This window comes from Protomyctophum bolini, assembly GCF_963924005.1.
Source record: "Protomyctophum bolini genome assembly, chromosome: 15".
NCBI lineage: Eukaryota > Metazoa > Chordata > Actinopteri > Myctophiformes > Myctophidae > Protomyctophum > Protomyctophum bolini.
Window position 1 is genome coordinate 40412970 of NC_137876.1, and position 13235 is coordinate 40426204.

The following is a 13235-nucleotide window of genomic DNA, read 5'->3' on the forward strand; positions in this document are numbered from 1 at the left end:
ATCAAATAAAATGCAGGGAATTAAACATAGCACACATAGCACGTAGCACATGATGACACACTATACTGACTTAACTAAACATATAATCACAAAACACTCACAAATACTGCTACTCACATATCAAGAATGACACACACTGCACAGGTCTTTACTGTTGGCCAAACTGAACTGAAATGAAGCTCTGTGGCACATCAAGCTGGAATCACTGGCTCTGATTGCAGTGTGCAAGCCTAAATTACTATTTGACCAATAAGGCCATACAGCCTGTTAAGGAGCTAGTCTTTGATCAGTTAACTTCAGAGTCAAATAGCTGAGTGATCAGCACCCAAAACACCTGTGGCAATCAGGGCCTCTCCACTGTGTATGCGTGTGTGTGTGCTGCTTGTGTATGCTTGTGTGTGCTGTGTGTATGCTTGTGTGTGAGCACTGTCCAGGGCCTTTCTTACAAGGTGAGTCCACTGAAACTATGAGACGTCACCTTCTCCCCCCCCCGAGGCGGCCGATGAGGTGAGTCCACTGAAACTATGAGACGTCACCTTCTCCCCCGAGGCGGCCGATGAGGTGAGTCCACTGAAACTATGAGACGTCACCTTCTCCCCCGAGGCGGCCGATAAGGTGAGTCCACTGAAACTATGAGACGTCACCTTCTCCCCCGAGGTGGCCGATAAGGTGAGTCCACTGAAACTATGAGACGTCACCTTCTCCCCCGAGGCCGGCCGATAAGGTGAGTCCACTGAAACTATGAGACGTCACCTTCTCCCCCGAGGCGGCCGATAAGGTGAGTCCACTGAAACTATGAGACGTCACCTTCTCCCCCCCGAGGCGGCCGATGAGGTGAGTCCACTGAAACTATGAGACGTCACCTTCTCCCCCGAGGCGGCCGATAAGGTGAGTCCACTGAAACTATGAGACCAAAAATGTTCCTCGAATACCTTTTTACTGACGGAAACTACATGGAAACTAAATGGAAACTAAATGAAAACTAAGCTACGATGACTAAAACTAAGGCGATTTTTTCCCCTCAACTACGTTTTTTCACGGACGGAAACTACATGGAAACTAAATGAAAACTAAGCTACGATGACTAAAACTAAGACGATTTTTTTTCCTCGACTACCTTTTTTCACGGACAGAAACTACATGGAAACTAAATGAAAATTACTAAAACTAAGACTAAATATACTGACAATTTCGTCAACAGATAAAAACTAGAACTGCACTCTGTCAAGTGCATACTTGCTAGTAGGCCATACATGGCCTACTAGTGCGCAAGCATAGCGTGCAAGTACTTTCGACCGCTACAAACTGTCAAATCTCAGTAATGACTACTTGTGCCTGATACGGCAGTGGTGTCAGATTACATACATACATAGGAGCAGGGCAGGAATTTCACGGCGGCCATGGCCATCGTTGCCCCTCTCTTTGGCCGTGTGCCCCTCGAAAAATGATATGCCCATACGGCCACATGGCCGCGGTGCCCCGGCGGCGCCCACAGCAGTTAATTTTACCGTTTTTCCTCTGCGCAATTTTCCAGTCATTACAGTAACCTTCCCCAGCCGTCTCGCGCAGACTTGTATTGTCTGTATTATAGTTATTTTGCCTCCTCCTCCGCTCCATGCACGCATGCACGCACTGACAGCTCTCACTCACTGACACTCGGCCCCGCTGGCGCGGTGCTTCAAGATTAATATCACACAGAGCCTGTGTGTTAAGACCAACGTGACTCGTCTTCATGGATATGAACTCACAAAACAACATCACGCAACAGCATAGACTGCAGGACTCCTCCACCATTTACCACGCTATCGTCTGCTATGTTAGTTGACAGAGTAAATTGTTTAAACAGCCAACGCTGGCCACGGCTAATATCGCTAGCCAAATGCTAGCCAAGCACTCACTGTACACCACGCGTCGCTTGCTTAATAATCATTCATTTCTGTATCAATGCGGACATAACGTGGTAAATGTTCATAAGCACACACTTATACAAAAATGCTTTTTACACTTGACTTATGTCCAGAGTCCTCAGTCCTGCAGCCCCACAATGCTACAGTATATGCCAGTCTAGACTTAAAATCTACATTTATGTTATTCAATATATTACTTTAGCACAAAATATAGGCTTTTCTAAACCAAGCCCTCATTCAAAAGTTATGTAAGTAAGTAAGTAAGTAAATGTTATTTATAAAGCACCTTTCGGAAAACAAAGTTAGAAGGTGCTGAACAATTTGCACAGTATAAACAATAGAAGAAAATTAAAAACAAGGAACATACATATCACACAGTTGTGACTATAGCAGAACAAAAACAAACAAGGCAGAACAGAAACAGGGCTATACAAATGAATGTAAGCTGTCTGTCATTGCATCTTCTGTGAATTAACTCACAGTTTCTCAGCCATTTTAATTTTAAGGACCCCCAAATTAAATGTATATGAATTAGCCTAGGGTGACAAGGTCCTAGGGCATTTCATTATGATTTTCATCTTTGCACTGGGACCCCATGTTATAGACATGTTTACAACAGTAGCTACTTATATTTTGTTATTTAAAGCTGTGATTATTTATTTAAGAAGCACTGTTCTGAACCAAAGTTTAAGCTAAAATAATGATGACCGGGGACTTAAAATCATTGTTTTAATGGATGGCCTTCATGCACTGGCATTTGGCCTTGTGTCCTCAAAAAGTTGACCACACTAAAGGCCAAGTGGCCTTGCCCCTAAAAGGATGAAATTCCAGGCCTGCATAGGAGCATTACTTTTAATCCTCCCAACACTAAAACATATCGTCATTACGTCACCATCGAAAACCAATTACACTCAGGCATTGGGTCCTTTAATCCACATCTTTATTACGTCATCATTGAGGGCTAGTTATACATATATGTATATGTAATTTGTAAGTTGATTAGCGGTATACTGTGGTTACTTTGCGCCGTATGCACCGTCCCAGCCGTCCCGCCAATTTTGATGCGTATGCACCATCCCAGCAAATTACGTAATGATTAATTGTGCCTGATACGGCAGTGGTGCCAGATTACATACATAGGAGCATTACCTTTAATCCTCCCGACACTAAAACATATCGTCATTACGTCACCACCATCGAAAACCATTGGTTTTATACATACATAGTAGGCCTATATGTATAACTAGCTCTCAATGATTACGTAATAAAGATGTGGATTAAAGGACCCAATGCCAGAGTGTAATTGGTTTTCGATGGTGACGTAATGACGATATGTTTTAGTGTATCAGGCACAATTAGTCATGTCATTTGCTTGGACGGTGCATACGCATAAAAATTGGCGGGACGGCTGGGACGGTGCATAGGAGTCCCGGGCGAAACTAGTACTTGCGCGCTCTGCTTGCGCAAGTAACTAGACTACAACTAGACTAACACTAGGACATTCCAGGTGACTAAAATATGACTAAAACTAAATGAAAACTATTCAAGAGACTATGACTAAAACTGCCAAAAACAACACTGTGGTTTTAGTTTTTTGGCAGCAAATTTTGATTTTAGTTTTAGTCATACATACTCTCTTGGAATAGTTTTCATTTTCAGTTTTAGTCACCTGGAATGTTTTAGTGTTTAGTTTTAGTTGACTAAATATCATGACTAAATCTACCGTTGATTTAGTCGACTAAAATGTATTTTGTCGGGCCTTGATGCTGTCGTAATGGCTTTACACATCAAAAAGCAATCAGTCCAAAAGGGATAGCACCAAAAGAAAAGTCCTTACGGTCTTGTTTCCACGTAGGCCCTATGCAATCAATTCATAGACATCATGTCTATGAATTGATTGCATATGTCTAAGACATGACAAGATTTGTAACAACAAGATTCAGTATCAACACAGGTAAAGAAAATATAATTAAAAATTCAATATCACATGATAACTAACAGCACTGTAAGTACAGGGAGGGGGGAAAGGAAGGGGGCAGATAATTTCCTCCCTCTTGGGTCCCTTCATGTTCTAGGGATGTACCGATGAGACATGTTGGCCGATATCGGTATTCGATATGGCCGATAACCGATGTCGATATGATCTCAGTCTGTAATTTTGGTTTATATACACTGAATGTCTGTCTGTCTGTGACTGTCTCTCTCTCTCTCATCAGCTCGATGTGGAGGTAAGGTCGGAGGTCATCCGTCGCTCCAGCAGAGCGCTGCGTCAGCTGGAGGAGAAGTGGAAGAAGAAGAGAGGGGGAGGCGGGGCCACGGAGGAGGAGGAGGGGCTTAGCTACGAGCAGGCCGTCGCCCACCTGCGGCAGTCCCAGGCCCACCTGGAGACGCTAGGCCACGCCTTTGTCATGTCACTCAGAGACAGCCCGGAGGTAAGCTGCTGTGTGTTTTCCTGTGATTAATCTCCATCCTGAGCGTCGAGCGTTGCTATTTGATAGGACGGAGACCTCTGTTTATGGCGCTTAGGGTTATTAACCAGTATGGAGTGCTTCACGGTGTCAAAAGCCTTTTGTAGGTCCAGCATGACCATGCCGCAGTATTTGCCAGCATCCACCTCAACTTGAGTACTGTACTTACAATGTGTCACTTTGTGAGCTTCTAGATTGCCTAGTTTCAAAAGATTGTGTACACATTTAGCAATATGTGTACTTTAAAGGACCTATGCTGGTAATTCAATTTATTTTTTTATTTTGTGTTTTTGGGCTTTCCTATGTGTTTTCTATCCCCACAAACATGCACATTTGAACAATCAAACGTTCTCATCATAAGGGGGCTTTTGTGGAAATTACTCTCAGGAACAGCTCAACTGATTTGGTCATATGCGTGATGTCATCAGTATCACCCTACTTTGTATGATTTCTCCTCCTTTTCAGTTCCAAATTTGCATTTCCACTATGTTTACAATGTCCACCATTGTTGATTTTCCAAGCTGGCATGGAATTTAAACAAGCCTGGTTTTATCTAGCATCAGTATTATAACGACTAGTACCACCTCATATCAGGACATTGTGGTACTGCGTCAAAAGAAGATCTAAATAACGTCAAATAAAGGCATGGTTCTCTCTCTCTCTCTCTCTCTCTCTCTCTCTCTCTCTCTCTCTCTCTCCCCCTCTCTCTCTCCGTTTATATCCCTTTCTCTCTCTCTCTCTCTCTCTCTCTCTCTCTCTCTCTCTCTCTCTCTCTCTCTCTCTCTCTCTCTCTCTCTCTCTCTCTCTTTTCTTTCTCTCTCTCTCTCTCTCTCTCTCTCTCTCTCTCTCTCTCTCTCTGTCTATCTGTCTATCTCCCTCTCTCTCTCTCCCCGTCTGTCTCTCTGTGTCTCTCTCCAGGTAAAGGTCAGAGGTTACAGCCGTGCGTACGACCTGTCGCGCTCGGAGAGCTCCAAGGTGCGGGAGCTGGCGGTCACCATGGCAACAGACGGACAGCCGCTGCAGCAAATCAGAGAGCTGCTGGGCGTGGCCGTGGGCCTTGGCAACCTGTCAATCAAGAGCGTTCTTCAGGACGCCGTGGAGAGACTGGTGTCTGCACTGAGGTACTGTAGGTCCCATAGGCCAGAGGTATGGTCCCATAGGCCAGAGATAATGTAGGTCCCATAGGCCAGAGGTACGGTAGGTCCCATAGGCCAGAGGTACTGTAGGTCCCATAGGCCAGAGGTACTGTAGGTCCCATAGGCCAGATGTACAGTCCCATAGGCCTGAGGTACTGTAGGTCCCAGAGGTACGGTAGGTCCCCTAGGCCAGAGGTACTGTAGGTCCCATAGGCCAGAGGTACGGCCCTATAGGCCGGAGGGACGAGAGACTGCTGTCTGTCTTAGAGTATATATGAATAGAGACAGCACCCGGAGGAAACCCGGAGGCGGAATGGACATAGTGGCCGAATTTAGTATTGCAGTTTGGTCCCAAACACATGAACGTGCTCGTCCGTTGACTATCATTGTGCATGTTCATGATGACACGTGAACGCTTGTCTCATATGTGACCGCACGTGAACGCGTGCAATGATAGTCAACGGCAGCGCGTTCATGTGTTTGGCTCCAATCCATCCCAGAATGCACTCTGGTCCTACTTGGAAGGAGGAGTGAAATCGCCTCATGCACTTTAGAGCAACTTAATGCAAGTGGGTGGGAGGAGAAATCCTCTGTGGAAAAGTGATGCATGTGCATACTCTCTATGGCTGTGTAGTTTTGTATATGGAATACAGGCGATTAAAACATGTGTTTGTTTGTTTGTTTGTTTGTTGTCTCCAGCGGTGACGAGGACGCCCTGACAAATTACCCACAACCCCTCGGGGTTCTGGAGGCCATGGTGACCTCTGTGCACAACGCGGTGCAGAGCGGGTAGGTCATGTGACACAACAGCGTTGTATTCACTATTAATACAGTGAGACATAATAGACCAATTCATGTGCGACCTAGGTGGGTTTGGAAGCATAAAGCTGCCAAATGAAATAGCAAATAAGAAAATCAATTGAATTAAGAAAAATGCCTTTTTTAATCTTCAGGTCATTGAATTTTGGCAGCTTTTTTATGCTTCCATAGGTGGGCCCCATATGGGATCAGGTGGGCTAAACAGTATGGCACCCAAGTGGGCAGTGTGTCAGCTAGCCTCGCCTAGCGAGACTAATATCCAGTATTCGATCATTTCTTTCCTGCAATGCCCCGCCCCATATTTGCACACTGGGCCCTGGTTGGTTATAGCCTGGTTCCAGACGAATCTGGTTGGCTCGTCACCACTTTGACCGTGAAGTCCTCCCACGATTGAGAGGGGGCAGACTTAATCTGCCTGGGCCGATATGCAGTGCAACGGATGCAGATGATGCAGTGTCAGCGGGATCGACACGGCTCCTAACTGGGTTTTGGTGTGTGTTATTGAAAAATAGCAGACCTACAAGCTCATGGCGCGGCACTCACGAGCTTGTAGGTCTGCTGTTTTTGCGGCAACAAATCTTTGAATATATATTCTTTCAGAGCGAACGTTTTTAACTCGAAATCTTTGCTTCTGAGGGGTTCCTGGAATAACGTATTTTCAGATGGGGGGGGGGGGGGGGGGTCGGTGGCAAATTACAAATTACATTCTGGGGTTCCTTGACATAAAATATTGAGCACCACTGATATAGAAACATGAGGTATTTCAGAAAACTGTCAGGATTGAGAAGACAATTTTTTTAAATTTCAAGTGGGTTTTCCCACTAGCCTACCTATAGCTGGGATACAATTAGCTTTTCCTTTTTGGAAAACGCATTGCTTTTTATGTCAGGATACCAATTTGTTTTGACCTCCCTCTCTCTCTCTCTCTGTCTCTCTCTCCCCCCCACCCCAGTGACGGCGCGGTGACCTCAGACGACCTCCTGGCGTGGCTGCGTCCGTTCTGTGGTGCCGCTGCGCTGGCAGTGCGTCCGCGCATCCACGTGCTTCAGATCCTGGAGAACAACTTCAGCCTGGGAGAGCAGGACGCCCTGCTGCTGCTGCTATACCGGACGCAGGCTGTGCTGAGAGACACACAGGTAGCACGCGCACACACACACACACACACACGCGCTATTCCTGTCAGGTTGAAATGGGAGTTGTAGTTTTACCTGCAGTGCATTCTGGATGTTGCAGTATTATGAACTGTTGTCGCTGTTGTTCCCGTCAGGTTGAAATGGAGGACGTGGAGAACGAGGACAAGCGCTACGCCCTCTTCCTGGGTCTGCTAGACCACACCCACAAGTGGGAGGAGTTTCAGTCGCTCATGCTCCTCCTCCAGGCGTGGCCGCCCATGGCGAAGGAGGAAGTGTAAGGTCGCACACACACACACACTCGCGCAACCAAATATAAATAATCTCGAAGACTCGGCTGTACATGTACACACACACTCCGTTTGTCATTGTTTGTTCATAGACTGTATGCACCAAGGAAGGAATTCACAACAATAAACAGGCAGCCAGAGGGAGTTAAAATAAATATCCACAGACCCTGACACTGACATTCTTATTGAAGGTAGTAGTATTCAGGTAGTATCAGAATTGAAATGTCTTGGAATTACACTAGACTCAAACTTGACATTTAAAAAGCATGTTAAAAATGTAGCCAATAAAATCAAATTCAATTTTCCAATTTCAGACACATAAGACCATATCTAACAACAGATGCAGCCAAACTCTTCATGCATGCTATGATTTTTTCACACATAACCTACTGTTTCACAACCTGGTCACAGACAAATCAGACAACTTTAACACTAGAAGGTCTAAGAGGTCATTTTGACCGTTTTTTTATTATTTTAAAGTTGATTATCTTTGCCCATGAAGCTTTCAGAAGGTTCCCCTTCCATGAGCATCATCATCCATCACCATTCTATCATCTCAGAAAATCTTGACATCTGAAAAAAATTCTAAATGTGAATTTAAGCACATGCAAATTTAGCTGATTTTATTTCAGACCTTCTAATTAAAACCCATAGAATCACTTTACAAACAGACATTAAAAACACTGGATCAAAAGCCCAACCAATACCACCATTGCCATATAGTTCAAAAGTACAACTTATTTAATTTTGACGGCTTTAAACACTTTGCAGATGCCTGCCTAATTTTTAAGATCTTAAATGGACTTGCACCTCCACCACTGAACAGTGGTGACAGAACAACAAGGGAAACTACCAGAGGGGACTGTAAAGTGCCAACCAGACGTAGTGTGTTTGGTGCTGTTAGAGCCTCCCATCACTGGAACAGTCTCCCTACAGAATTAAGAGAGACCTCCAACTATCTGACCTTCAAATTCAACCTGAAAAGGTGGCTAAAAACAACTCAAATCTGTAATCATGAGTAACTATCAGCACTATTTAGTATTTATCACCGGTGTCATTTCTCACTTCACTTGCCGTTGTTCTGTCCCCTGTACCACGTTGATCTGTTCCTGTATTGTACTGTATTGTATTGTGTTGGGTGCTTGCACACATGGCATCAACGCATGGTGTTGTGTGCAGGCACGCTACACTTTGTCTTTCTTTTATCTGTATTGTACTGTGTTTTTGTATGGACGTGGTGTTTGGTGCTTGCACATAATGCACACATGGCATCAACGCATGGTGTTGTGTGCAGGCACACTACACTTTGTCCTTTTTATCATTCATTTTTCAAGAGCCTGCCCAGGGACTACAGATGAAATTTAGTTTCGGCTAACTCTGGCCCATTTACATTGATGTGAAAACTGACATGTCAAATAAATAAAATAAATAAACACTTCCATGTCAGACATAGTTTCCCCACATCATTCTTCACAACCTCTTCCCAACAGTGTTCATTTTGTATTGTATTTGTAACAACTAAGACTAGACTAAATCAACTGCAGATTTAGTCTACAAAATTGTATTTTGGCGGACCTTGAGTGATTTTACACTTGCTGAAAACGGCCGATCTACAAGCTCACAACGTGTCTCGGCGCAACGTGTTGTGAGCTTGACGAAATTGTCAATATATTCAGTCTCAGTTTTAGTCGTCATAGCTTCATTTTCATTTAGTTTCCATTTAGTTTCCGCCAATGAAAAAAGGTGGTCGACGAAAGTTTTTTTTTGTCATAGTATTTAGTCGACGAAATAAAGCCGTGATGTGACGACGGATTTGATTCCGATTGTGATTGGCGTCTCACAGGTGTCAATCAGAGCGTAACCCCTGGGTGATGTTGACCTCCGCTCTGCTCGCACGCTGCCCGGGGTCGCACGGAGGCCAGGGGTCGGAGGTCGACCTGGGTCAGCAGGTCGTGGCAATGGTGCGATCCCTCTACGACACCAGACACAAGCTGTCTGCACAGGTACCCCTGTGTGTGTGTGTGTGTGTGTGGGGGGGGTGTCTGTGTGTGGGTGTGTGGGTGTTTGTGTGTCTGTGTTGCGTGTTGCTGTGGACATAATTTAGCTTTCAGGAATAAACCAAAAATATACAGGGAAGACATATTTCAATGTTATAACCACAGTTACCACTATACCTCTATTAAAGTAATGTAAACTCCACATACAAAACACCTGGGGGTCTTTAAGAGAATGATAAATAAACGCATACTGAAAGGACTTCATGTAAACCACAACATTGTGAAACAATTACAACGCTCTTTGAGTTACAAACGGATGAATACATTAATAAAGTTCCTCTAGAGAGGAACAAACACTCACTTATCTTGTGCGTGCGTACGTGTGTGCATGCGCAAGTGGGTGTGTTTCCTCTTAAAAGCATTATGTGGCTCTACAGTCTCTGAACATCGATTAACCTTTACTGTCTGTTCTGTGCTCTCTCTCTCTCTCTCTCTCTCTCTCTCCAGTGCGTCCTCCACATAGCGTCACTGCTCCAGGATCAGCCAGGTCTTCAGCTCTGCTCCCTCAAGCTGATGGCAGAGAGCCAAGACCAGCACCTGCTCCGACTGACCCAGGATCAGATCAACTCCATGTCGCAGGTACCACCTGTGAATCATTTACAGTTCTCAACGGGCCTGGAAATTAAAGCCAGACCCTAACTGGACTGGCCCGAGGCCCGGCCCGGCCTGGTCCGAATAATTAGCATAATGTTAGTATTTTATTTTTCTTATTTTTTGAGTGGTGCAACCACTCCAAGGAACGACAATATCCGTGTTAACCTATGTGACTATGAATACCAGTAGGGGCAAAAGTGGCGCTGTTGTGCCAGAAACAGAGAGAGAGAGATGGTGCTGCACTGTTGCCTGCTAATGAGAGAGAGAGAGAGGGGGGAGGGGAGTTGCACCACTCAGTTCACACAGGTCTGATTTTTTTCTTGTTTGAGGGCCGCTAGCCCCACAGGTTTAATGTTGGTTTTTAGTTCAATGTTTGAACCCTGTGTTCCTATATCAGTGGTTCTCAAACTATTTCACGTCAAGGAGCCACGCCTGGAGCCACACATTCACAGTCATATGAGCCGGCCGGTGCTTACACGCCCGCACGGCATGTGTTTGTAAAGCAATCAAGCGCTCCCCTTCCCCAGTACAGCTGGAATCAGCTGCAAATTATATAAAGTGATTGAAGGAGTGGGTTATTGGTGGAATTTACACCTGTCACGTGACGGTAACCAGCCAATCAGAATAAATTATTGGGACTACCCGTTTTAGAAATGGGTTTTCATTTCATAGACGCAAGACAAATCCCCAAAACGATCTCTCTCTCTCTCTCCCCCTCCCCAACCAGGAAGTAGCGGCGTCGTCCTCCCGCGACGAGGAGCTCCTCGCTCTGCTATTGGACGCCGGGCTCCTGGTGGGCGTGGCCTCGTCGGCGCTGTACCCGGCGCTGTGCGCCCGCCTCCTCTCGGAGCCCGTTGGACAGCGGCGCTGGGACGTGGAGGAGGCCGCCGCCCGCCTCCTGGCGGCCGGACACGCCCCCGAGGCGGGCTCGCTGCTTCTGGCGCACCGCGGCGCCCACCCGGCCGCCGGCACCTTCGGCGCCGCGCTGGCCGTCCTCAAGAAGTGGCTCTGATGATTGGACGACGGACCGCAGGGGCACCAATCTATGCTTTAGACCAGGACTTTGACCGTGGAGATGGCCACTATATGTCCACACTCACTACCAGAGGGCCACATTGCATATTACTGTTGTAGCAAAGAATAGCCGATCCACAAGGTCGAAAGCTTTTTGAGCTTGTAGATTGGCTGTTTTTTGCTATTATTTGTATTGCAATCGTGAATTCTGTTTGACTATTTTTGAATTGGATTATTTAAAAAAAATGTAATGCCTTTAATTATAGTTATGTTAACTTCATGAACTAAATACGAATTAATTGGACATAAAAAAAAAATACAATTACATTTTAATATTACTAATTAAGCTACTAATTTAGACAATTAGAAGTAATTGAAGCGGATCATGCTATTGCAAATCAATAATATATCAGTATTTACAACCTGTGGGCCTCGTTAAGTGAAGACGCGGGGGGCCGCATGTGGCCCAAGGGCCACCAAGTTACCCACGTGTGCGTTAGACGAGTACAATCGTCATCCTGTCAAATAAGAAAACGCTTGGGGCAGAAGGAGGAGAGAACACTGGAGCAGCGCGGACATTTGAACCCATTTAGACCTGAAGGCGATTTTATCAAAGTCGTCTAAATCATGACAGTTTTCTGAAAAACCCCATGTTTCTATGTCAGTGGTTCTCAAACATTTTCATGTCAAGGACCCCCAAAAATTTTAATTGGCCGCCGACCCCCATCTGCAAATATGTTGTTCCGGGGACCACCCCCAGAAGCAAAGCTTTGAGTTAAAAACGTTATATACGAAAGAACATATATTCAAAGATTTGCGCGGACATTTTCGTGATTTTTCAAAAAATAGCAGACGTACAAGTTTTTTCAGTAGCTAAAGTATATAACATGATGCTTTAAAACGCCAAAAGGGGTTCCCGCCCAAAATGGGTTAAACCTTTAATTTTCATGAGAATGTTTATTTCAGCCAAAATGTTCATTTAATTTGCATCAAAGTATCCATATTTCCCGTGATGAATAGCAGTGATCAAACGGCTGCTGTCGCTTCCGAGATGATCCTGCTGTGTTACGATCATACTGGGGAAGAAAATGAAATAAACACACACACACACACGACGTGTGGTGCTGGCTGCTCAACAGCACCACTGTTTGGCTGCCGGCGGTATTGCAGCTGTTCATACTCCAGACAGACATACACATGCGGCCAGTCAATCTGTTTAATAATGATTCAGCGCATTCACACACTCACACATGGCCATGTGAGAGACGACTCACACACACACACACACACACACACTCACTCACACATGACCATGTGATAGACGAGTCACACCTAATCTACAAGCACACACACACACACACACACACGTTTGTACAATGTCTGTCATAGTGTCACAGTTTGTCTTTGCCACGGCCCCTTTACCTCACAGACTCCAAATAAAGAATAATGTAATCACGTCAAGTGGTTGTGTGTTTTCATTCTACTGAATCATATTGCATCGTATCGATAGGGCAGCTGTTGAAATGGGACATTGGTTATAACGCTCTTCATCATTGTTCCATCTTGTTTAGCCTTCATTTGAGAGAAAGAGAGAGAATGATGTGAATGTGCTGCCAGATTCTCTGCCGTGTCATTCCAAAACCTACCCGGATCGTGTCAATTGTCATTGTTTTTTAACATATCTCAAAATGGACCATTTAAAGATGGCGACCACCACTATACTAGAGAAATATTAGATGTCATCTTTTTGACCAAACCACAAGGTAGATAATTTTTTTCTTTTAAGTGTTCATATATAGTTAGGTAAAATTAGCTTAAGT

At 44.9% G+C, this 13235-nt stretch overlaps 1 protein-coding gene across 1 annotated transcript in view; it reads left to right on the plus strand.

Moving 5' to 3' along the window:
• The window catches only part of LOC308329875 (NBAS subunit of NRZ tethering complex-like), a gene marked incomplete at its 5' end in the record, with an annotated part of 35002 nt that extends 22148 nt beyond the window's left edge, over positions 1 to 12854 (plus strand). Inside the window, 8 exons of the mRNA XM_080784376.1 lie at positions 4124 to 4339; positions 5294 to 5496; positions 6211 to 6300; positions 7283 to 7466; positions 7598 to 7737; positions 9594 to 9753; positions 10255 to 10386; positions 11129 to 12854. Coding sequence (XP_080640502.1) covers positions 4124 to 4339; positions 5294 to 5496; positions 6211 to 6300; positions 7283 to 7466; positions 7598 to 7737; positions 9594 to 9753; positions 10255 to 10386; positions 11129 to 11413 — 1410 coding nt within the window. The 3' untranslated portion in view covers positions 11414 to 12854. The remainder of the gene's footprint in view (positions 1 to 4123; positions 4340 to 5293; positions 5497 to 6210; positions 6301 to 7282; positions 7467 to 7597; positions 7738 to 9593; positions 9754 to 10254; positions 10387 to 11128) is intronic.
• Positions 12855 to 13235: the final 381 nt, after the last annotated feature.